At 42.2% G+C, this 24,164-nt stretch overlaps 1 protein-coding gene across 3 annotated transcripts in view; it reads right to left on the reverse strand.

Moving 5' to 3' along the window:
• The window catches only part of MYO5A (myosin VA), a 98,503-nt gene that overhangs the window by 38,675 nt on the left and 35,664 nt on the right, over positions 1-24,164 (reverse strand). For all 3 annotated transcript variants that reach the window (XM_068203962.1, XM_068203963.1, XM_068203961.1), the window contains exons 5-14: positions 16,528-16,684; positions 12,437-12,580; positions 11,597-11,678; positions 10,070-10,177; positions 9,508-9,614; positions 6,892-7,157; positions 6,254-6,335; positions 3,689-3,829; positions 2,794-2,919; positions 727-810 (exon numbers count right to left, since the gene is read on the reverse strand). In XM_068203962.1, coding sequence (XP_068060063.1) covers positions 727-810; positions 2,794-2,919; positions 3,689-3,829; positions 6,254-6,335; positions 6,892-7,157; positions 9,508-9,614; positions 10,070-10,177; positions 11,597-11,678; positions 12,437-12,580; positions 16,528-16,684 — 1,297 coding nt within the window. The remainder of the gene's footprint in view (positions 1-726; positions 811-2,793; positions 2,920-3,688; positions 3,830-6,253; positions 6,336-6,891; positions 7,158-9,507; positions 9,615-10,069; positions 10,178-11,596; positions 11,679-12,436; positions 12,581-16,527; positions 16,685-24,164) is intronic.

A 24,164-nucleotide genomic window follows, 5' to 3' on the forward strand; every position in this document is an offset into this window, starting at 1 on the left:
GAGCTAGCAAATTCCCAACAGCCACCACTGTGCAATGTCAAGTTAATTGCCTTCACATTTCTGAGAGCACAACCAGCATTTCTGCCATTACAGAACGCAGATGATGCCACTGAAGGCCTGTTCTGTAATATTCCTCCATGCAGTATTTTTCAATTCAGAAGTTATCTTCCTTTCATAGATATCAAAAAGACAAGACTAAGTTCTGGTTTGGTCCTTACAGTCTATATATTTTATTCCTCTCTCATTTCAAACTTGTCTCTCCCTCAGAAATCTTCTGCTCATGCCATAAACAATGAGATTCTGTTTTCAGGTTATAAAATTAAGGGCTTATCTGTTAAGCCCTCTTATACCACTACAGTATATCAGAAGTCATTGACATCTCTACAGAAAATATAGCTAAGTTTTGTGAAAAAGAAACCCTCCTCCCCAGATCCCCTTTGTCCCACTCAAAAACCCAAACCCAACAAAACAGCCTCCAAAACAGCAACAACAATGACCCACAAACAGTGAAATTAGTGGCTAAATAGACTGATCTTACATGGAAATAAGTTAGGATATAGGACTTCCTAAGTTCATGCAGATAACCAAGTAAAACACAAACTATGTTCCATTTCAGTTGATCTGATACTAAGGGAGAAATATTTCCTAGGCTTATAAGAAGTTTTCTATGACCCTTAATTCAAGGACTCTTAACTGCAAAAGAAGAAAAAGAATCCTTATACTAACCTTACTTGATTTTAGGACCCTAATTTGTTCTTCATAAACTGTGTCTTTATTCTTTTCCAAAAAGCCTTCACATTGATATTCCACCTGAAAGCCATCATTTTACAAGAGAAAATATTAGAAGCAATAAATAATAATAATTTGCATAGTATTCACCAGATATTACATGCACATTTAAAACATAATTCTTTTACATACTGAAAATATCAGCTCCCAAGTGCATCTTCGTTAAATATAGATTTTTCCTCAAAGAGAATGCTTTCCAGTAAAACGGAGAACATTAAAACAGAGAGAGGAATACAGCTATTGCATTATACCAGACATATTTCACTGCTGAGAGATGCTGTGGCAAGGCAGCATGACTGAATGGTTACTGTAAGGGTGAAGAATCAAAGTGTGTGCTGAGCATCTCCTTCACTGAACTCATCAGGGCTGCAGAGCTGTCTGAAACCCAGATGCAACTGAGAACGAAGTATCTCATCTCATTAGCTGAGAGGCACTAAGTACATCTGCCTGCAGATTATTGTGGAAATGGCTCATTTGTGCTCCAAAGGACTCATTTTACCAGAAGCAATAAAATGTCTGAAGGTTGTGACAATATATAACAACTCTGTCACAGGGCTACAGTGTTTCCTGGACCAGAGAACAGCCAGTGTCAGATAAAAACCTACCATTTATTTCACTGTCCTAATTCAAGGTTGAAAGAAAACCAAAACTATTGTCAGAAGTCCATTTATCTGTGCTTGCACAGTGACACTTATACCCTGACCTGCAAAACATTTCAAGGAATTCCTGGAGGGAAGAGGACAGGGGATGTCCCCAGGGTTTCTGCACAGCCGAAGCCCACTCTGAGCACTACCTGGGCCACCACCATCCATGCTCTTCCTGCGGGAGGCCACGCCAGGAGAGGGCAGCAGCATCCCTGCCTTGTCTGGGAGGACAACGTCAGCACAGATCGCGGACCTGCCAGCTGTGGCTTTATTTTTCCTCCAAGATGTCTGTGTACATTCACATAAGCACACAGAAAACATAAAACGCTTAGCACAGACAGCAGAGCAGAGCTCAGAGCTTTGCTACTACCTACTTGGAGCTCCTTTCTGCTTTCCTTGGCCCTTGCTGCTCACAGACTAGACACAGGAAAGCCTTGCTTTCAATAGCAAAGTTTAGCCTAATGAACAGATTATGAAATATTAAATAATTCCTTCTTGTTCTCTCATCCACAAAATAGAACAGAACTCATGAACCAAAACAGTTAGAGATGTTCTTGGTGCTTTCATTAAGGTAACACTAGATGCAAAAAAAATAGGACCTTTCTTCTACACATAAATTCAAGAGCCTGGGAGAAACCTAGTGGAGGCAGACAAAGGCCTCCAACCCCCCATGCCAGCGTGTGCAGACCTACTGGTAAGAATCTGAGAGCTTCCTGAAACCTTTTCTGACAAAGCTGACAATATTCTCAGGCAGTTTTTCCATACAACAGGACAACTGTATTAAATGGGATGATTAATTTTTTTGTTTTAACCAGAGGAGTGGCTCAGTTTGACAGGCACTGGGAGCTGAACATGACATGCACTGCACTGAGACACCCCTCAGCCAGCTTCCTAGAAAGAGCTGTTCCCTGCACAGCCGAGGTGAGGGTGGGAGCAGCACACACTGCTCCAGCAATAGAAAAGGCTGTGTTAGCCTCGCTCCTCTTTGCACATCGAGATGGCAGCAAAAATGGCATTAATTCATTGCTGCTCTTCAGCTAAAAGGAGTGGGGCACAGGATTTCCTTTTTTGTGCAATTCTGTTGCATAACTGGAATTGATACAGTAATGCTGAGAGCTGCAAATGCACTGAGCTTCCACGACTGGAAAAAAGGATGGTCAGTGGTTAAGTGATGGAGTCGGGAGCTCCTGTGTGTCCCTGGCTCTGCACAACTGCCAGTTCACCTTCTCCTCCCGATGAGGTGTTGAGGCAGCAAGAGCTGAGTAGAGCCAGGGATGCCACTGCCCAGTCCCTGCTGCAGCAGCCCCAGGATGCCTCCCACACACCAGCAGGAAAGCAGGGCTGCGGGGAAAGTCCTTACCTTGTCAGCAAAGTGCTTGATGATAAAGGCCTTATTTGACATCCGTGGTTTTTCAAAGAGAGCACATTTATTCAAATGAGTATTGTACAGTTTCTGAGCCCAGGAGTCATCTGAGCCTTTTGGCATCTATGGAAAAGAATACAGAACACACTTAAAATGTCTTGAGAACTTTTCAGTAGCAAAAGCATCTAAGAAGATGGGGGACAACATCTGATGATTTGCTTTCACGTTCCAGCTCCTCGGATTCCCAGCACTGCCAGAAGCAAGGACACAGTAACCAGCTGTGTGCTTGCCAGTTCCACAGTACTGGGCACCAGCAGCAGGTGCAGCTGCTGGGACACACCTGACACCAGCAATGCCTCCAGTGTCACGCACCTGAAGGCAGGGATCCCAAAGGCACATTACCAGACTGAGCAGAACTCATCCACCTCCATCAGAGACTTCTTGTGATGCTTTGTGATAAATAAGAACCCCAAGCTGGGTTTCCACTGAGGCAGACACACTCTGAGCCATCCCCTGTACATGGCTTGGCATAAAATAAACCAACATAAAAGACAAAGGGTGAAACACTAAGCAAGAGGGAATCTGGGGAAATTTGACAGGAACAAGGACTGCACTCGCTTATCCTTGGGGAAAACTGTCCAAGTCCAAACAAAGTTGATCAGAGACCCAGGAACAGCTAGAGATACATGATGGAGGGGAAGGGGTGTGGGGGGGTTTCATTACTGAAACCATTTTTTCTCCTCCTGTAATTGGCAATTCTGTTTGCATACTTCCCAAATTCTTGCACCAGCAGTATCAAAATGACAACTCTCTGCAGATGACTTTTCCCTGTGAGGCCCAGGAGCAGGACAGCTGATGACCTCTCCCTCTATGAAAGCCCCTGAACACACACCTTGCACTCCTCATCCAACAGATCCAGAACTCCCATTTTGGCCTCTATGAGGTTGATGCAAGGCTGATTGTCGTAGAAATCAATCAAGGTCCACGGTATTTGTTCCTTCATATATTCTTCTTGTTCTAGCTTAAAGACATGCTGCAGGGCAAAAGGAAAACAGTTTTCTGTGAAATGAAATGCAGAATAAATATATTGAAGCCTCAAACTAGATTCATCTTGGCCCATTAATGCAGGCTGTCAAGTGACACACTAGTTCTACTTAATAAACTCTTTAACAGCTGTATGAAAAATAAATTAACCTTTTTTTCCTGGCCTAAAAACAACAGTCCAATTTAAAGCACTCCATATTCTCTGCAAATATCCTATCTTTTTAGAATATTGTCCCACAATTACTATAAGCTCTTTTCTCTTACAAAAAACCAACACAAAACCCAGAAAACCATCAAAGTGCCGGAACCTATAAAGCAACCTATAAATTGGGATGTGCCATGCTTTTATGATTTGGAAATTACGAATACTGCTCTATTTTAAGCAAAGCTTCACTATAAATACCTTTGTGCTTCCTTGTAAAAGAACAGAGCTCTATTTCCTCTTAAATGGCTGCTGATTTTTTTTCTAACATGACGCACTGCATTAAAATTTACTCTTCAGCAAAAGCTGAAGGAGCATCAGCACTAGAAATCCTTTAAGGAAAATTCTGTGACAGATTTATCTGGTACAAAGATCAATAACCGTGTACTTGTATATTTATTCCAAAATATTACCACAAACAACCTGCACAGCTTTAATGAAATGTGTGTAAGAGATTAATTAAAACTTCAGAAAAAACAGAATAAGATATTAAACAGGCAAACTGTGGTCTTAATAGAACAAGCACTTTTAAAAACCAAAAAGACTGCTGACTCCAATTATTTTTTATGATGTTTCATCCCCCACTTAGATTTTTCTGCACACTTAATGCTGCTGTGGCAGGTGGATGTGTGCGGGGAGTGCCCCAAGCAGCATGGGCAGGGTCTGGGGGTGCCACAACACCTCAAATGGGGTGCCAGCCCCAGCTGCCCCAAGCTCAGTGCACAGCCCACAGGTACCTCACAGTTCCCCAGCACACACCTGCCAGGCAGCAGCAAACTACCCTGACAAAGCTGTTTATCCAATTATTTCATTAGCTTAACACCATCCTCCCCAACACCGCGCTCCTGAACCGCGCCCGTGGGAGCCATTCCCACCCTGCACCTGGCAGCAAAACCCTTCCAGCATTCTACTGGCAAGTCATATCCAACCCAAGATCTGAAAGGAAACAGAAACCCGTTTTTCCACTGTGAAGGAACCAGCAATTAGGTGGTGAAAAATGCCTTCAGACCTGATTTTTCCCTATGGGTGGTGGGCACCAGGCAGGGCAGGGTGGTCGGGCAGTTTCCAAGAAGCCTCTGCTCAGCCAGGCTCAGGCTGCTCCAGGCAGCACATGAAGGTTTGCTGGCTGCCACCAGCCACAAGGCTTTAATTCAAAGCAACCTCCACCCTGTGTGCCTGCATGGCAGCCCAAGAGGTCCGCGATCACCAGCACCGGGTTTGGTAGCTTGGCAGGACACCAACACAACAGCCCTGTCACCCGCTCCTTCATGAGGCAGGTGCTTACAGCAATGGCGTGAGAGGGAAGGGAACAGGGGCACAGTTATCTTCACTGAGGAAGAGAACAATTACAGCTCTTACAGCAACTAGATCTTGCTGTAAGCTGAGAAAACTCCAAGATGCCCCATGCCCATCAGTTACGACATCCCACTCACAGAGCTGAAGCCAGCCATGGCACTACCCACACGGAAAGGGCATGCCAGGGCTGGAAAGTCCAGCCTCTGCTCCAGCACCCTGCTTACTCCCTGACACACTGGGATGAACCACGGCACAGGGGATCCGGCCCTGCAAGCACACACTGCCACAGAGGTGGGATCGTAACGGGAGCTCAGAGCTACCCCGGTGCTGCGGCAGAGCCTAGCAACAGACCTGGCAGAAATAACTTGCCTCATCATTATGCAGGTAAGATATGTAATTGCAAACGTCACTAAGGCTGAGGAGAGAATCGTGATCTCCCTGGAGGAGGGGGAAGAGCCGCCTACTGCCACACGTCATTCATCACCTTCAGCATGCAGCCAAAGAGCCTCACAAAATAACAGCGGGGAGGAAGCACAGGTGGCGAAGCTCCAGCAGCCAAGCCGCGCTCTCCTCTGCCCAGCCAGGGGCTCTCGGAGCTTATGGACACACCACTAACTCCGACTTCATCCACACAGTGCTCTCACTGACAGGCAATCTCAGGGTCTTAATTGCCAAGCACTGCTTCTGCCTTATAATTGTTACTGTGATCAGAATTTCAAATACTCCCAGAGCAGCAGTTAGTCATAAAATCTATTTCTAGGAGATAGTCGATCTTTCCCCATCCCTCAAAGCCCACGGCCAGGACAGCTGCTTAATAGACTGAAGGAATTCATCCTAACCACTGGAGACCCAATTAGCAGAATGGACTTGGATGAGGGGAAAGGGAAGAGGAAATGCCAGTCACTTTCTACTTACCATATTGAACTGCTGCTGCAGTTTTTCATTGGCATAGTTGATACAGAACTGTTCGAAGCTGTTGATTTCGAATGTTTCAAATCTAAAATATGCATATATACTCAAAATTACTAGTGTACTAAAACAAAAAGATAAAATTACCCCAAAATTTTAAATTCCCTCCCTCCAGTTAAATTCCTTGAATTATTTCAGTCACAAATAACATGGCTCAAGCAAGAAAACACACAGGGAAATGGCAAATTGCACTACACAGGCACTTCAATGATGGTCCTCTCTAGGCAGGGATGAGGAACTCAGGGAAAGAACTGATGTTCCTGGAGAGCACATTAGTTATCTTTGTCCTCTCTGTAAGTGCCACCCTGGAGGAACCTGACATGAAAATTGCCTTGTAACTTTCCAAAATGCAACAGATAAGTAAACTGCCAACAGCAAAAATCTGAAATCTCATTATAAACCTTGAAGTCATGACAAAGATCTTAGTGTGTCAAAACTAAACACCTACTTCCTTCAGCTGGAATAAGCAGCTGCTAAGGTTTGGGGGTTTTCTGTGTAATCCATGCGGTGCTAGATGATAAAGACAAGGATGCTTTGCAGTCAGATAATTATGTAAGAGTGTCATATCTCTAACAAAAACTCACCCATAGATGTCCAACACCCCGATGAAAGAATGCTGTTTTACAGTGGCATGAAGGGCTTTGTTCACATGATCTACAATCCAGTTAAAGAGGTTAGCATAGATATGTTTGGCAAGTGCATCTCTGGCATTGATGGCGTGCAGTTTGGATATTGGCTTGATGTAAGTTTCAGTGGCAGTGGCGAGCTTCCTATGGCAAAGCCAGTGGGCCATCTCCTCATACTCCACACCCATGAGGTCACAGAAGATGGTGAGGGGCTCATGCTTGGGCTAATAAAAACAGGCTCGTTAGATATTGAAACAATATTAGTCATAGCAAACACACAATCATGCCAACAGAACTGCCTGCCTGCAGTGATCCCACAATAAGCAGCAACAGCAGCTTCCTCAGCTCTTCCTCCTTCATAATGTAGCAAGTTCCCTCCCCACTTAGCACACGCACGTTGCTGATGTGAATTAGTGAACAATATTCCTCAAAGGCATTTATGGTACTAAACTTGTGCTCACCAAAAGGCTTCACACACAGGGAACCTGCAACCTGCAGAAAAATGAATCATCTGGTTTCTCTGGTGGACTTGGCCTGAGCCAGGTGTAAGAATTCAAAATACCAAATGAACAGAGCTCCTGAGTGGGGCTCTTGACTGCTCACATACACCTGTGGCAGGGAGTGATGGGCAACGAGGAAATGCAGCCAAGAAACAAGTGTGGAAGGGCTTCAGAGCTCTGGTCTCAGTACTTAAAGTATTTTCTCAGTGAATTCTGGAGACAAACACTAAGAGATTGCAGCACGCTAATGATGTTCTCTAGCTCTCAAATTGAACTGTACAAGAGAAAAAAACCTGAGCTTTGTTTAACTGGGTAAAATCAACCAGCAAGGCTTGTATGTTGAGATGGGTGTATCAGGTTTCTGCACAAAGATCAGTGCAGTGCATTTGCCACTCAATAAGATACCACACTTAGTGACTAACATGCTAACTGATCACTAGAAATCAAGGAAGACAGACAGGTCTTTCCTCCTCAGGAGCTCCCCTAACACCACTTCCTCATCACGCTCCCACTGCACCTGGTGGCTCAGCAGCACACTGACAAGCACTGTCTTGACAAGGACAGATGGCAGAGGACTGTCACCACATGTCCTACAGCTTCAGGGTACATCAGCTTTAAATATTTCCACATCCTTGTGACTTCTCTGGAGCTTTTTCTAGTTCTTACAGCATACAGGCCCCATGCAGCTACACCTCCAAAATCCAATTAACTGAGCATGTTTTACTGGCTTGGAAGACAATAATAAAGTAATAATACTTATGAACACTGCACAAAAGAGTGTCACATTAGGGTTGCTCAGGCTGACATTAAACAAACTGATTTACTGCCACAGCAGCACAGGGAGCCCTTTGCTGAGCACTCTGCAGCACCACTGCTCCATCACAGCAGTGCCTCCCAGCAGAGCAGTGTGCATGGCCAGTGGTGACATGGTACTGCCAGAGAACAGCACAGCCCAGGTAATGGTGCCCCTGTGCACACATTCACCACTGCCTGCCAGCTGTCGTCAGGCCAGGACAGGGTTGCACAGGAACCTGCAGCTTTTTACCAGCTTAGCCAGTGGGATTCCTGCACTGGAGATACTCACCTCAACACAGGCAAGTTCCTCATGTCCTGGGGCTTACCAGCTTTCTACCTGTTATCATTAAATGAGCTCTCTTTGTAGTGAAAACCTTTATATGACACCAAGGAGCCAGACTACTGCTGTGGTTCCAAAGCAGCTGTGAGACCCCACGGGCAGGTGGTGTCAGGGCAGAAACACCAATCACCTCCAACCCATAAAGGACCTGCTGTCTCAGCTCCAGAAACTGCCACTGCAGATTCCTGAGAAAGGAACTGACAGTGAGAAAAGAAAAAACTCTGGAAGTATTGCTACTATTGCAACTTTATTGTTGCTAAAGTTGAAGGCTGTGCAGGCCAGCAGCAGACATTCAAAGAGAGGCAGAAACTGGTCACTGTGAAGCCAAAGAAGAGACTAGCCAGAACTGTTTTTGTTTCTCATCTTCAGAATACGGGTAAGAAGCCTGGGCCCTCACCAGTGAGGAGGGTTTTTCAGATCAGACTATTCAGTCCTTGTTGCTGATCTCCAAGGCAAAAAAGAACTGATAAAACCATGACACTTAGATGAGTCACACAAATTATATCTGTATATCCTATGGTCATGTCTAAGCATCACAGAGGACTTTGCAAAGCATTTATTTTGCAATTATTTAGGGCATTCTGGCATTTCATGTCAAAAAACCCCATCTGGCAAAGCATTTACTGTGTGCAGGGAAGATATTCATGCAGGAATATAAAGATCTAGACACCTGCTCAAGACTTCAAATCTAGCCTGCCTAGACTTTTCTAGGACAGATAATTACAGCTATAATTGTATACCAATGTTATAACACAGAGAGTACTGTCTACAGCCTCTGAACTGAGAAGAGTTGAATCTATCTACAAAAAACTATGAAAATGTTAGCAAATTAGAAATAAACCCATTTCCATTTCTTTTTCAGAAGAGGTCCCTGCAAACAAAGCAGAAGGCAGACCTGTCAGAGTGCAAACCATGCCCTTCAGCTCATCTGCTACTCACAGGAACAGTGCAGCTGTCAGAATCCCGAGATGCAAACTCCACGTTGCCCAAGTGAAGGATGCCAGCAAGGATTCGAAAAATTCCCATCTGGTAGGAATCACTAATCCCTGGAAAATGATGAATAAAACGTTTTGAATGGAGAGAGCTGCAGTTGATGAAAACATTTGTTAAGGAGAGAACAGTGACTGCTGTGTGTGACTGACATTTGACAGTACTAATTGGCTCCACTTCTATCAAAAATGTTTTACAACCAGATGAAACAAAAATCCATTAAAATGAATCATTTAATTTGCTGTTTCAAAGTGCTTTGTCGGTGACCTCCAGCACTGTATATGTTACACCAAGGGAGCCCACCATTTATGTTCACATAATGTGCACTCCTCTTAAGATTCCACTACAATTTAAATATCTTCTCCATGCAATACAAGTATCTCAGTCCCAAAGTTTATCAAGCTCTCCTGGTTTTAAACACAACAGAGTATGAAAAAAATATACACAAATAATATGGAAAAAAACTTGCTAGTGTATCAGATTTAGGATATGGCTGTGATTTACCAATTACCTAGCAAAGTGCAGGCCTGCCTGGTGTTCACCATTTCCTTAGCATCATCAACACCATCAATCACAGGGCTTCCACCTTGCTTCGTATAGTGAAAGTAATTTGCATTCCCTGTAATAATAAAAAATGTATTTTACACACACTGATGCAGAAATTCACAGCACATCTGTAAAGCTGTGTAATGATTAAGTTGCTCTTGGCAGAATCCATATGTATATTTTCACCTTCTGGCTCATAAGACCCACTTATTCTAAAGAGCATTTTTTCAAGATTTAACTGTGCAAGTAAGTATTCCTTAGGCCACCTGGTTCCCACAGTAGGTCCTCAAGCATATTCTCTACCTAACCTTGGTTCAGACTTCCACAATTGTGGAAAAATCATTTTGGAAGCAGTTACTCTCCAAGCCTGAGCCAACCACCTACACAGTAGCCACAGAGTTGAGAGCAGCAGAACTGTGGAATTATGTGACAGATATTACTATGCTATTACTACATCAGAATATTTTATTTTGTCCATTTTCTTCTCTTCTCTAATTTATGGCCTGGCTCAGCCTTATGAGTATGTGATCCATTCAGGCTGAGAAGTCAAGGTTGGAGAAGAGAGAGCTTCACACTGCTCTGGGTACAGCACTGGGCTCCACTGGGAGACCAGCAGCTCTCCTGGGTAAATTCCTATGGTTTCAGTGGCCATGCTTCCAGCTGCACTAACAGACTCCTTTTCTTCTGATCAACTAAGGATCCAAGAATGCTGAAAGAGAAGTCTGCTAAATGGCTTCTTCAGTTAAAATTACATCAGTTCCTTTCTTTCCTGTGTTAGCAGATGTGAATCCTAAATGTGCCAGGGGGGTGCAGAAGAGCAGAGAAGCACTCTAAAACCAGAACAGTATTTCAGAAACCAGCACAGGCTGTGCAGTTTTCAATTTATGAAATCAACTTTTAAAAATGTACTGAAGCACTGCAATTTATACTGAATTTTTAAAATGATGACTTGATTGTCTAAGGTCATCATCACACTTTTTTACAAAGCACCAACTCCTGTCAAATGAGAAACCTTTCTTCTATCAACATTTTATTTTGATAAAAGATTCCCTCATCTGCTTTTTGATCACCAGGTTAGCAGAGATTGTAAAGCAATTTTTGCTAACAGCCCAAGTAAAAGTATGCAGATGCAAAATAAGCTTTTCAGATGCTTATACCAGAGAGGATAAAATTCTCTAGTGGCTGGAACAACGGAAAAAATGTTTTAAAGAACTAAGAGAAAAGAATTTCACCCTCCAGGACATAGTAAGTCCTATTACAACTGCAGTGTATGAGAGTCTGCTGAATAAACAAATCTGTTACTTTGGTTCTATCAGAAAACCACAAAGTCCAAGGTCTATCATTTTAGTTATTCTCAATACATTTTAGTACTTAAAGGTTTAAAAGTTTAGAATTTAAAAGCCAGCAATCCTTCTTTTGGGTTTTTGGCTCAAAAAGCTCAGGGATGCTGCTGCCCTACAATCACACAACAAAAGGAATGTGAATGTCATACCTAATCGTAGGGTTTTAAACTCGGGCAATGCTGCAGAGGCACAAAGCTGGTAAAAGATGTGGTAATTTCTCTCCTCTTCTGCCTTTAAAAAGAAAGGAATTTGTTATTGTTCACCACTTAACAAGTGGCAGAAACAACCATGAACAGAACTGAATTACTATGTATAATGCTTTCTCTAGCAATACATTAAAAGCACAGAAGCCACATGGAAAAAAAGGAAGATAAATCAGCATCTATCTCTTCCTTCTTGGTTAATTTAATCCATTTTCAACAGCAAATAACATGCAGACATTTTCATTAAAAAAAAGTATGATTTCACTTTTCAGAATTGTAGATTACTATTTATTATAGATCAGGATTCTGTAGATGAGTGAAACGATCACACTCAGAAGTTTTTCATTTTCCAAAAATAACTATTTGCCTCAGCCTTTATAGTAATGTGGTAAAGGGAGTACCTTCCTTGCCAAGGCAAAGCTTGAATTTTAAAATGAAAGACAAACAGCTCAGAAGGTGATGACTCATGACCTACACCGTAATTCTGAACTTAGGCACTTCAAATCCACACCTTCAAACCAAAAAGAAATTAAAAATACTCTCTTCCAGCTAAACCATGTGCTATAACTGTCTCATACTTCAAAAACATACAACAGCTCTTCATGTAACATCCTCATATGGTACAGACTGTAATTATTATCTTTATATCTTTAGGCAGCCAGTCAAGGACAAGTCCATTTTTACTGAGGTCTAGACTATAAAGTAGGCAAAGATGGAGAGGAAGTGTGGGAAACTGGATTGGTTCAAGTATGACATAACAAAATGAAGAGATTACATCAGATTTACCTGAAACACCACCCTTGATTTTTCCAAGAGGTAAGTTCTCATGTTAGCACCAATGATTCGATACCTCTTATCAAAACCAATTTCAATGTATTTACCAAAGCGACTGCTGTTGTCATTCCTGGTAGTTTTGGCATTTCCAATAGACTGAAAAAAGGGAATATTGTAAAGGTTAAACAGCTTGTAGAAATTATCACATCTATTCAATCATCTACATGGCTCATACACACTTAACAACAATAATCATGTCCTGGTTTAAAAATAGTCAAAAATCGAATGAAGAACAGTCTCTGCCTCAACAAGTTACATCAAAATACAGTTATTTCATTAATGTAAGACTGGGAGCTGATACTCTTAGCAATTCACTTCCACACAGTCTAATTTTACAGGTGAAAATCCTTTATTGTTCTTTGTAGTCTTTCAAAAGGAAATAAAGTGTAACAGAGAGCTCACATACACACAGATTTCTTTCAAGGACTTAGTAAAACTGTAAGAATTATTTCACTTGGATATATTTATATGTGTAGGTGTACACATACATCTATAGTACTTGCAACTTTTGAAGGTCTACCTATTATAAACCCACAGCTCACTCTGTTCTGCCTAACAGTTTATCGTTACTATTACTCTCTAATCACCACATTTCCAAACTATTTCTACAAACATAACATTTAAAAATATTTACTGTGTGCCCGAGCATAATCTAAAAATTAACCTGCACAGACTTGTGTCATCTGCCTGAAACTGAACCCCTTCCACAGCAGCTTGGTTACTGCCCCAGAGACAGCCCTCAATGCTGCCCTGCATTGTGCTGAAATTTCTCAGATTAATTCAATACAGCTCCACACACAACAAACAATACCTTGTGCATTTCCTCTGTATTACATGTCCTGGGATGCCCAGGGCAAATAACGACTGTGGATCCTACATGGTGCAATTCTGCCTTACCTCATCAGCATTAGGGTTCACCCCTGGTACAACAGGTACCAGCTGGATACATCAGAAATCAAGGCATGCAAATCACAACACACTGAGCTCCAAAGAAAAGCATTTTCTCTTCTCAATCAGACCATGCTTTAGACATCATACAGCAATTCACCTTCTAAAAAATTCCTAAAGGTATGTCTGTATCGAAAGGAATGGCATTTGGAATAACTGAGATGCAGCACACTGCCCCTCATCACGTGGCACTGTGTGTGTTACTAAACCCTAAGTGCACCACTGTATCCATGTCCAAATTTCCCAGTCCACGCAGCCATCCACTGGAACTGTGTACTGAAATAAACTTGAGAAAAACAAATGAGAGCAAGCAGCACTGCTGAGTATCCCAAATCTGCAAGCAGAAGGGCAGTGAATGGGTCAGTGCCAGCTGGTACAGCCTGGAAAGTGGGATTAGACTGTCAGAAACCCCACGAGAGCAGCAGCAGCACGTACACCCAGCAGAGCAGATGTCAAAGTGGGCATCAGATGGACAGCTGCAGGAAAGGATCTAGGAACAAACTGCATCTCTGCACTTCTAAGAAACATCAAATTCATTCAAACTGAATGTATTCTAACCGCACTCTTGCGTTTTTTTGAAAGAAGAAAATTATTGGTACTGTGATATACTTTGTTGGTGGTGGTAGCAATATAATACTATAATATTTCAGAAACCAATTATTCCTTTGAAAGGTATTACTGATAAAAACAAAGTCTTTGGGATTATCAGATTGCTTGCCTGAATACATACAAAGCTGTACTATTTGCATAGCGATAGAGGGTAACAAAGAATGAGGGGCAGGAAATGACATATAAAGATGTGCTTTAAGACTTATTGATTTCTGCATTTGCAATAGGAAAACTGTATACATTTATTGACTACAAAAGTGGTCACTTAAATAGTTGTTAGAAATGTACAGTTACCTCTTGACATTACTGAGTATTTAGTAGGCTAAAATAATGTGATGGTAGCTCATAAAATAGTGATGTTTAGGTTGTCCAAAAAGAAATTTAAAAAAATTAAATTACTTTCTGCTCCTAAGATTTTACAGTCAGCTTAGCAAATGAGGAGTTTCCAGTTTCTAAAATTAAGTACTCATTTTCTTCCTAAAATATATGGGTTAATTTGTGTTTCTACTGATTTATCAACTGAAGAATTCAAAACATTAATCATGCTATCGTAAGAGTCTGTCTCAACATCAAATTTTACAACACTCACTCTAAAGCTAATTTAAAGTTCAAGTGTTGGAAGTTAAAAGGATAACTTTCATCCAATTATAATAATCTCTAAAGCAACTGAAACACATATTTGGATATACCCACATTCACAAAATTGTTATCCCTAGAAAATAAAGCACCCCCACTGATTTTTAGTGAATAAGAAAAGGTATAGATGGGAAGATCTTTTTAGTCAATTTAAACTTCCTTGCTTTTGGAAATTAATTCAGATAATTAGTGGTGAGCTGATGACCACTGACTGGGAGGTGGGGCCCAAGGACAGAGAGCAGGATGTTGGCTTTAGGCTTCGGGACCAAACAGAAGTGGTGCAGGGAAACCTGCAGAGTTTGTATTTCAGCCAGCAAACACCCAGGCGCAGCCTGTCCTGCAGAGCCTCTCACCAGGGCTGCCACTGGCAGGCTGATGTGAGCACACCTGGGGCCTCTGCCGTGCTGGCCAGGGCAGGGCAGGGCAGGAGGGGGCTCAGCACCCGCTGCCATCAGCCACACACGGGGGTCAGCGTGGCCCTGGAGGGGATGTGGCTCTTCCTGCAAGCACTGCAGCAGTGCAAGGTGTTCCCTGGGGCAGCTCACACCTGCACTACTGCCACTGCTCCCCAGGGCACAGCTGTCCCCAGCCCCTGGGGCAGCTGCAGCTCCAGGCAAGGCTCAGCTCCTTGGCTTCCTCCCATGGCTGGACATTTGGATGAGTCACTGCCCAGCACAGCACAGCTTGTTTTACCCCACAGAAGAAATTGCCAAACACCACACAGCACCACAAACCAGGCACAATTACCTTGTGACAGACACACACAACTGTGATGGGGCAGCTATAGTTTGAGTATCATGAACTCCTCATGCCAGGAGGAAAGGAGGAATAAAACACAATTTTTTAAAATACCTGAGGAAAAAAACAATGGCAGCATTTTGCATTTCACATTTCACTGCATGCACTCTATTTACTCATGATCTTTCACACTGCAGAGAGATGCCCAACAATTACCAAGGCACGAGTATGGGTGTGCCTATGGACAGAGTTACTTCTCTCCAGAAATTCCCCCAAGACTTTCTCTCTGAAGAATCATTTCTTAACATAGTTCCTTAACTTCAGCCACAACTTGAATCTACATATGTAGGCAAAGACATGAGAAGCAATTCACATAAGTTTAAGAAATCTTTTCTGCTTGGCTGTGACATCAGAATTAGTGTCTCCTGAGCTTCCCAGAGAACAGAGACCCTGAAGCAGGAAGAATTGCACATGTCCTCTCAAAGTCTGTTGCCAGCACCTGCCCTCCAAAGCCAATGACTTTGGAACTTGACTACAGCTGGTTACAACAATTTCCAGAACTGAAACATGAGTCAGAGCTAATTATAGCAAAATTATGTCTTCTGATGTGTTTTTTTTTTCCTCTGAAATAAATGGCGTGCATCCCATGCAACTTTGTTTCCTCAGTCTCTCTTTTCTAATTTTATTTCCTAAAATTTAACATTTGCTTTACTTCCTTTCAGAGTACAATCTACTGTGTGATGTACATATTTGGTGGGTAAGACCAACAGTTTTATCCTCTTTGGATACACACAAAACCAGTCTTCTCCAATTGCATTTGGCCAGCAGTCTGAGAACTACCAGTTACAAAGCTGAAGAGACTTTAAGCAGTATTCACATTAAAATTACTTTATGTGAAATATGTTAACAGTATTGAAACATTACCTTCCATCTTCTCTCAATCTTTCATAAATGATGCCTAAAGCAACTCCTTGTAATGGATTAAACACAAAATTTTAATGTATATTCATAAATGTTTTTAAGAAGTATGTATTGCTCTCTCTATTGAATGCTTGTTTGTCCCAGTAATGACTGCAGCTGGAGGGTGGGGCTTGGACCAGCAGCTCTCTTACCTCCATGATGGGGTTGGAGGCCAAGACCTTCTCCTCAACATTGGCTTCACTGGCAGATCCACTGACCGTGGCAAAGTACCTCATGGCATACTTAGCAGAGACAGTCTTTCCAGCTCCAGACTCCCCACTGACAATGATTGACTGATTTCGCTCATCTCTGAAACACAAACACATGTTAATTCCCAGCTGTTCTCTCAAGGACACTTATCTTCTGTGTTCCCAGCTTGGCAACAACCCCTCCACCATGAATGTTAGCAGTACAGCATCAGGTGAGTGCAGGGGGCAGACACAAGGCAGTTAGCTAGCAGCCTGACAGGCTGGCTGGAGTGCCTGCCAGCAGGATGCTCCTCCAGGATGGAGGCTGCTGTGACAGTCCAGGCAGCCAGCAGAGCTGCTTTAGGGAACCTGGCTGTGGCAAAGGATCTGTTACTGCTACTCACTACGTGCTTCTGCAGCTACTTCTACCCAGTCTGTGGTACAGTGCTCCACTAAATTGTCAGTGGTCATTAGTAAAGATCATGAATGCCATCTTACAGAGGGAGAAATCAACAGCAGAGTCAGCCACAGAAACCTTTCGTCCCTCTGCTCTAGTCACCAGCTTATCCCAGAATTGTTCTGAATCTGAAAAATTCAAGCATGCCTGTTCAGGACAGAGATAACAGCTCTGGAGTGAAAACAGTCCCTTTGTTGTGAAAAAAAATTCTTCTCTTGTAAAAAAGAATAATTTCCATTTGGTCCTAAAACAATTTTCTCTCAACTCACAGAGAAGTCTGTGCACAAACCCAACTATATAAGTAAACAACACACTACAAAATAACACAGAATTTAACATTAATAGAGCCTGAAACTTTTAAAATAAAGACCATATGTGCTTTATAAAGCTTTTACATTTTCAAAGCAAATTACATTAAAAAAAAAAGTATTTTGAAGTAGGCCTATGAGTTGGGTAAGCTTAATCCTATTTTACACAGTAATGTGAAAATAAGCAAAAGGAGGAATAAAACTTTCTCCCAAAGCTTTTACAGAGCTGGGGCTGGAACACAGAGAGCATAGCCAAGGTACAGACCAGGCTGTCCTTACAGCACCGGAGCTGTTAATGACACTTCAGGCACCTCAGTGACAGTCTGCAGGGCCTGCCAGTGGCATCAGGAAACGTGCAGGGGAATCAGGCATATGCATGGAAAAACTACCTATGGTTTCTGGCAGAAGAGGCCTGGCAGAAGATCTGGATTCTGTTTCTGGGATGATTAAAAAAATCCCTGCTGATGAAATAATGAAGTTATTTATCAAACATGTATAAATTACATATGTTCCTTTTCTGTGTTTAGCCCATCCAGCAAAAATTGGTGATTTTGTCTCAAATTGGTGTTATGTGTCACGTTTACGAGCCCATTGCTATCCCAGGAGAGAACCAGCCCCAGATGGACAGGACTGTGTGCATGTCCCTCAGCATGGCCTCTACTGCACCATGGCCCTAGAGGTGAGAGCTCCTCCTCCTCCCTTCCTGTCTCTCCAGGATGATGTCAATGCTTGTGATAACCCCAGAGGCACCTCAGACACCTCAGGTGCCTGGCCAGGCATTCCCACCTGGTAGAAGAATGCTGACCAGCTCTGTCTCCCACCCTGGAGATGAACACCATTCTCATCAAATCCATTTGGTCTTCCCCTGCTTTGCTGTGGTCTTTGATGGAACTCCTGACCACCTGCTCTCCCAGGGAGGACTGGGTTGTGTGGTCAGTGACACAAAGGTCATCCAGACCAACTGACCTCTGCTGTCAAATCAAGCCAATTTAAGTCCAGCAGATATGAGGGCACTAGAAATTGGACAAGACCCCACAATAACTGTTGAGTTAGGCCCAGTTAATTACCTGTGGGCACAGGCTCTGGGTAACAATTATTTACAGACTCTCCTGCAATTCTCAAGGTGCTGCCTATCTTCAAAAACAATGCCAAGCCCTCAGATAAGAGCATGGCTCCAGCACCCACTTCATGCTGCTGAAAGCCACGGGCTGAAGGAGCCTCTGTCACCCATCCCTGGGAGAGCCAAGGCAGTACTTGTCTTACCAAATTAAGGTACAAGTTGAAGCAGATTGTCCACATTTTGGTAAAAATAATTCACTTGGAATGGCTGAGTGCTGCTTTAAATTTAATAGCAGAGTGTTAAGAAGATCAGAGCAACCTAATTTTATGTTCTCATCTTCCATGTAACACATGCAATAGGTGTGAATGACTACAGCACAGCTGTCACATTCATGCACACCAAGCTGTCAGTCCCAGTGGGAGAGCCCTGGGAAAGCAGAACTGTTCAGCTGATAACCCAGGCTGTGCAGCCCGGGTCACAGAGACCCAACTGCCAGACGTGCCAGCCTTGGCCACAAGGCTCATCCCTCCCTCTGATGAGACCTCATGTGACAGTGGCCATCAAGCCTCTCTGCAGGATCTTGAGGGAGGTCTGTGTGCCTGGGATGGCTTGCAGTAAAAACAAAGATTTCCAGCCAGAAAATGAAGTAGAAACACTCGTTTCTTCCCCATTCCCCCTTGCAGAGTTCACTCATGGTAGACAGAGGTGTGTAGGAGAGAGCCTGTGGTCCAGGAAGCTGCAGGAGCTTTATGGGTCCTCCTGCTCAAACAGAGCAGCAGCAGGATGCAGGAGAAATCCAGGTAAATGCCTAAAAATGCACGTCTGAATGGGACAACTAGTAACAAACAATTTTCCTCTCCCACCGACAGCTCCTGCAGGGAGTCAAAAACAACCACTTCTTCATAGGATTGGCACCATTCTCTTTTTTCCTCCTGTGTTCTTTGAAATAGAAAAAAGAAAACCCCATGCCATTTGAAAATATGAAACTTCTGGTCTGATTGCAGATATTGCCTAGCACAAGTGATAGGCAACAACATAACAAGCTTTTCATTTGTAGATCACCAGCTGTTTCATGTATTAAATATCATTAAATATATGAAGACTGAAGAAGCTCTATGAAATGGATCCTCTGATGGTCAAGATTTTTTAGTTCCCAAAGTACAAAAAGCTTTCAGAAAACCAAGGAATGCAAACTCACTCAGACTTCTGACAAAACAGTCAATAAAAACCAAGCTCTTTTGCCAAGAAAAGTCATGGAAATAAAGGTGTCTCATTCTAACTTCTAACATTCCTGAAGGACATGTGTGGGGGCATGGAAAACACACACTGCTTTTGAAGTCCTAAGTCTCTTCTCAGGAGTTCCACTTTTACAAAGACAGTCATGAAAAAATGAGTTTGAAATCATTTCTCCTTAGGAATACTGTTGCTAATTAGCCAGAGTTTCTTTCCCCCATGTCATAAGATATGAAGACTACTCTTCTCCTTAGCACAACTCATGTGCCCAGGAATAAGGGATCCACTGTTACATTCCTGTCTAAGTACATAGACACATACACATTGCTTACACTGGCCTAGAGAAGAGAGGGATTGCTCTCTGTGAGCTGAAAACATTGCTGCTGTCCCTTCTGCAGGGACTTTGTGTGTCTGCAGCACCACAGCCAGCATGGCAAACAAAGGGCTGCCTCACTGTCTGCCCCAGTGTCCTCTTGCCAGCGCTCCATCCACGCTCAGGACTGCTCTTGTCTGCCCCAGTACATTAATCCATTGTTCTGCTTTAACACACTGCAGTGGCCCTCCTCTAGCATATTATTCTTTGTGCTCCTTGGCAGAGAGAAAGGAAAACACAACAAAACGCCTGAGATCCCACTGGAAGGGGAAAGGACAGTGTAGCACAAACCCAAACAGCAGCAGGGGATGAGCTCTTACTGCCACAGCCCCAGGGAAGACTTGGCTTATGGGCATCCTGCCACAGGCAGATATTCACTCCTGGAGGAGGTGCAGTGCTCCTGCCAGGCAGCTGTTCCAGCTCAGCACAAAGCTCTTTAATGTCATAAAACTTTAAAGAAAAAAAACCCACCACATTTGAAAGGAAAATAACAAGTAAACTAGCATCAAAGCCCCTTGGATGATGTATGAAATGTAGTGAGAATTATTTTTTATGATTTGGTATAAGCAGTGGTCTAAAGAATACCCTCTGTTTATGTCAAATGAAATTTTCATATTCAGGCTGTGCTAAAAACAAAACAAAATTAAAAATACCAAAACAAAGGAAAGAAATCCCCAGAAAACAAAAGTGACACCACCCAAGTTCTTTCTCAGATATATACTACACTTTTAGAGTTATTTTTACTTAAATCATTACCCCTTACCTTTGACCTGACATTTTGAGTACTTAACATGTTGCCAGTCAGAAAGAAAACCTGTAATTATAACTTTCAACAATGAAACAAGTAAGTAGGGCAACAGCTTTTTGTGTGACACCTCTTTGCAGCCAGATGCCACATTTTATGCAATATTTCATCTTCCTGCTGTTTTTTCTCTGCATAAAACATGTAAATAGATGATTTTAAAATTAAGATTACTTCTGAATGGAGGGAACATTATAATTATGCTTTTGCAAACAGAAATGAGGAAAAGCAGCCTAGGAGATGAGAGGTGGAGGAGCCCTCTTTCCCTCAAAGGCAGATAGCAATCAGATCCTAGCACACAGAACTACATCACTGTGATGCAATATTAAGCCAAATTATCTTGAAAAGATAAGACTGAAACAGTCTGACTGGGAGCAATTTACCACTCATGGAAACACCACGTTATGTTCAGGCATCAGTCAGGATCACATTCAGCTTTGGCTGCTTCTGAACAGCAGAAGCATAAAGGAATGACAAAACTCCATTAAAAATGCCGTTTTAAGATGACAGACCCAGACACTTCACAAGCTGAAATGTGAAATGATAGCCTGAGATTGCTTTCAGCAGCAGAGGATTTTGTTCAGACCTCTCCTATATAAATTCTCTCAGGCCTATACTTTGGGAATCATGAGAGGGTAACAGCTATTTCTTGATCAATACAGGAATGAGGACACACTATGCAACACCTATCTGGCAATTTAAGGCATTCTCTATCACAAAAGATAATGCACAACCATATTCCTGCATAGGCTGGTAACTTTTAAAGACAATTTTACTTTAGCTACAAAAATTTTGTTGACAGGCAATATGTTCATGAGGAAATTCACTGTCAAGAGTGCCAAAATTGAAAAGATGAAGTCTTGCCTAGTTCCTGGAAGCTTGAGATTACAGCCTACATAACAACAGGGGCTTCTTATGCTTTGAATAAACATTGCAAAATTTAACACTGAACATAGTTTCTGCTCAAAGAGGGCTCAAGAGTGCTGCAAACTGCCTTGAGATACCTTGCATACAGAAAGGGTTTTACAGATTATGAATGAAATGATAATGCACAAGAAACCAGCAAGTGGTTTTAAAAGCATCACCTTGCTCTCAAGAGGTGAAAAAACCCTTTGTTGAGGATGTGCATATATCTTAATGCAGTGCTTTTAATAGCACCGGCTACTTTCAATTTTCCATTTTATAAAATGTACAGTAGATGCTTTCAGAGAAGCTCAGTGTGGAGGAACTGCTACTCTCATGAGGGCACAGCTGTCAAATACATTGGAAGCAGGAGCAAAACTCACTGGGCACCTCCAAGTTGTGCACAGTGATGCAACAAGTGACCAATCATTGACAGCTGTCATTATCCATGACAGCTTGTAACAACTGCAGTTGACCAATGGAAAAACGGAGGCAAAAAAAAAGAAAAACCAGTGCAAGAATTGAAACAGCAAACTTGCTAATATTTTTTCAAACAATTTTCAAATAATTTTCAAACAATTTTCATTCAAAATTGCACCCATTTAAGCTGCCTCTCACAAAAATCAAAACAGCTTACTGCATCAGAGTCATCACTTCCACAGCAAACTGTCCAAACAGATCAGGATAGTCAAGACATACAGACTGAAAAATCCTTACAGATATCTTCAACTTCTTCTTCTGTACCAACTGAAAATCTCTTTCTGAAGCAGGAAAACGAAAAGTTAAAAACCTCTCTATCAATAGGCATTTCAGAGAGGATTAAAGAAGCCCAAAGCTATTCTATTGAATCATCAAAGCACAACACTTTTTTGTGCTTGTTTTGGTTCCTATGACTGATGCATTGGATGTATCACTTGATCTTGGCTTTCAGACTCATGACTCCACAGCAAATAATGTTAAATACATGTATATAAGCACACCCCTCACAAAAACATCAACTTGGGAAAACAAACAAAAGGAATACAGAAATTATTGACATCAACCTCAATACTCCTCTCAATCCATTCATACCCCAGCTACCAGCATCTCTCCCTGGAAAAACTGTACCATTAACAGCTGAATTGAAAAGATTCTGATATGGACTTTGAAATGCTCACCTGTGATGATCTACTTCAAAGCTGAATGGTCTCCATGCCATAACACAGATGAAATTGGCAGAAAAGATCAGAGTGCAATATTTTTAATATATATAGAAGAAAGCAAATAACAGGGCAATTTGATGAGAAGAACATTAGTACTTAGGTTGCCTCTGATCCTAAATCATTTATGTTTGTTAACCTTGAGGACACTGCCAAGGTGCAAGATGTTTTTAAGGAAGCTTCTTGTCAGGGTGGTTTGAAGGCCACCACCTTCAGGACATCTTCCCTCCTCACTGCCTCAGTGCTAAAAGGTAATGAATTAAATCTCCTGGGTTTTCTTTTTTTCCTCCCCCTTGTGGAGTTGCTACTGCTTTATTCTTTTCTTTTGGAATAACAGGTTTAGGTTATGGGTAAGGGCATCAACCCCACTGCATATGATAATTTCATTTTTATTTAACTCAAACCAGCACAGAGTGTTGCTAATGACCTGATGCTGTGATCTTCAAAAACTAAAACCCCCTACTGCTTGAATGCAAGTACACAATAAATAGCTTTAATTTAATCTAGCAGTGAGAGTTTGGTCTTCTTTATATCACTACTGCTCTTCTACTGCAGGTCTGTGGTGATAAGATAGACTTGTAAGCCTGAAATTGCTTTACATTTTCAAAACAGTGAATTTTCAATGATCAAAACACCTGACATAAACTGCCAGGGAAGGAACCTGTGACTCAGGGAACATTTGGGAGAGATCCTGTTTCAGCACACACACAAGTAGCACTAACACCAATGTGCATCATGCCCACCAAAGACAGAGGAGGGACTCAGTGCTTTGCCATCCTACAGCTGAATTACAGCAGCAGGAAATCCAACCCAAGAAAATACCTTAAAAACTAATGACATTGCTGAAAGGTCACATAGGAGTCGTTCCTGAAATGCTGAGAGGTTTGAAATCTTGCTGTTCTTTCATCAGCTGCAGCTTCTCTGAGAGACACAGGATTAACTAAGGACCAACAAAAATTAATTTTAAGATATGTTTCATGTTTTACACCTTAAAGCATTTCCAAACCTCTCGAGGATACATGTACATATATGCAGCTGACATGATTTAGTGTCTCCAGCAGCATAAACAAAACTCTGACCAAAATAAACACCCTATTTTTGCAATCAATCTCTCAGCATCTCCATTGTATATTTGTGACAGCATATGACCAAAATAACTTGTAGTATCTACAGTCAGAGCATTCACAGATCTTTGACAGCATGACTAAAAAAGTCTGTTTAATAATGATCATTTCCCTCACCATGAGGCACTGGTAACAAAGCCAA

Source organism: Anomalospiza imberbis, chromosome 13 (assembly GCF_031753505.1).
Source record: "Anomalospiza imberbis isolate Cuckoo-Finch-1a 21T00152 chromosome 13, ASM3175350v1, whole genome shotgun sequence".
Lineage (NCBI taxonomy): Eukaryota > Metazoa > Chordata > Aves > Passeriformes > Viduidae > Anomalospiza > Anomalospiza imberbis.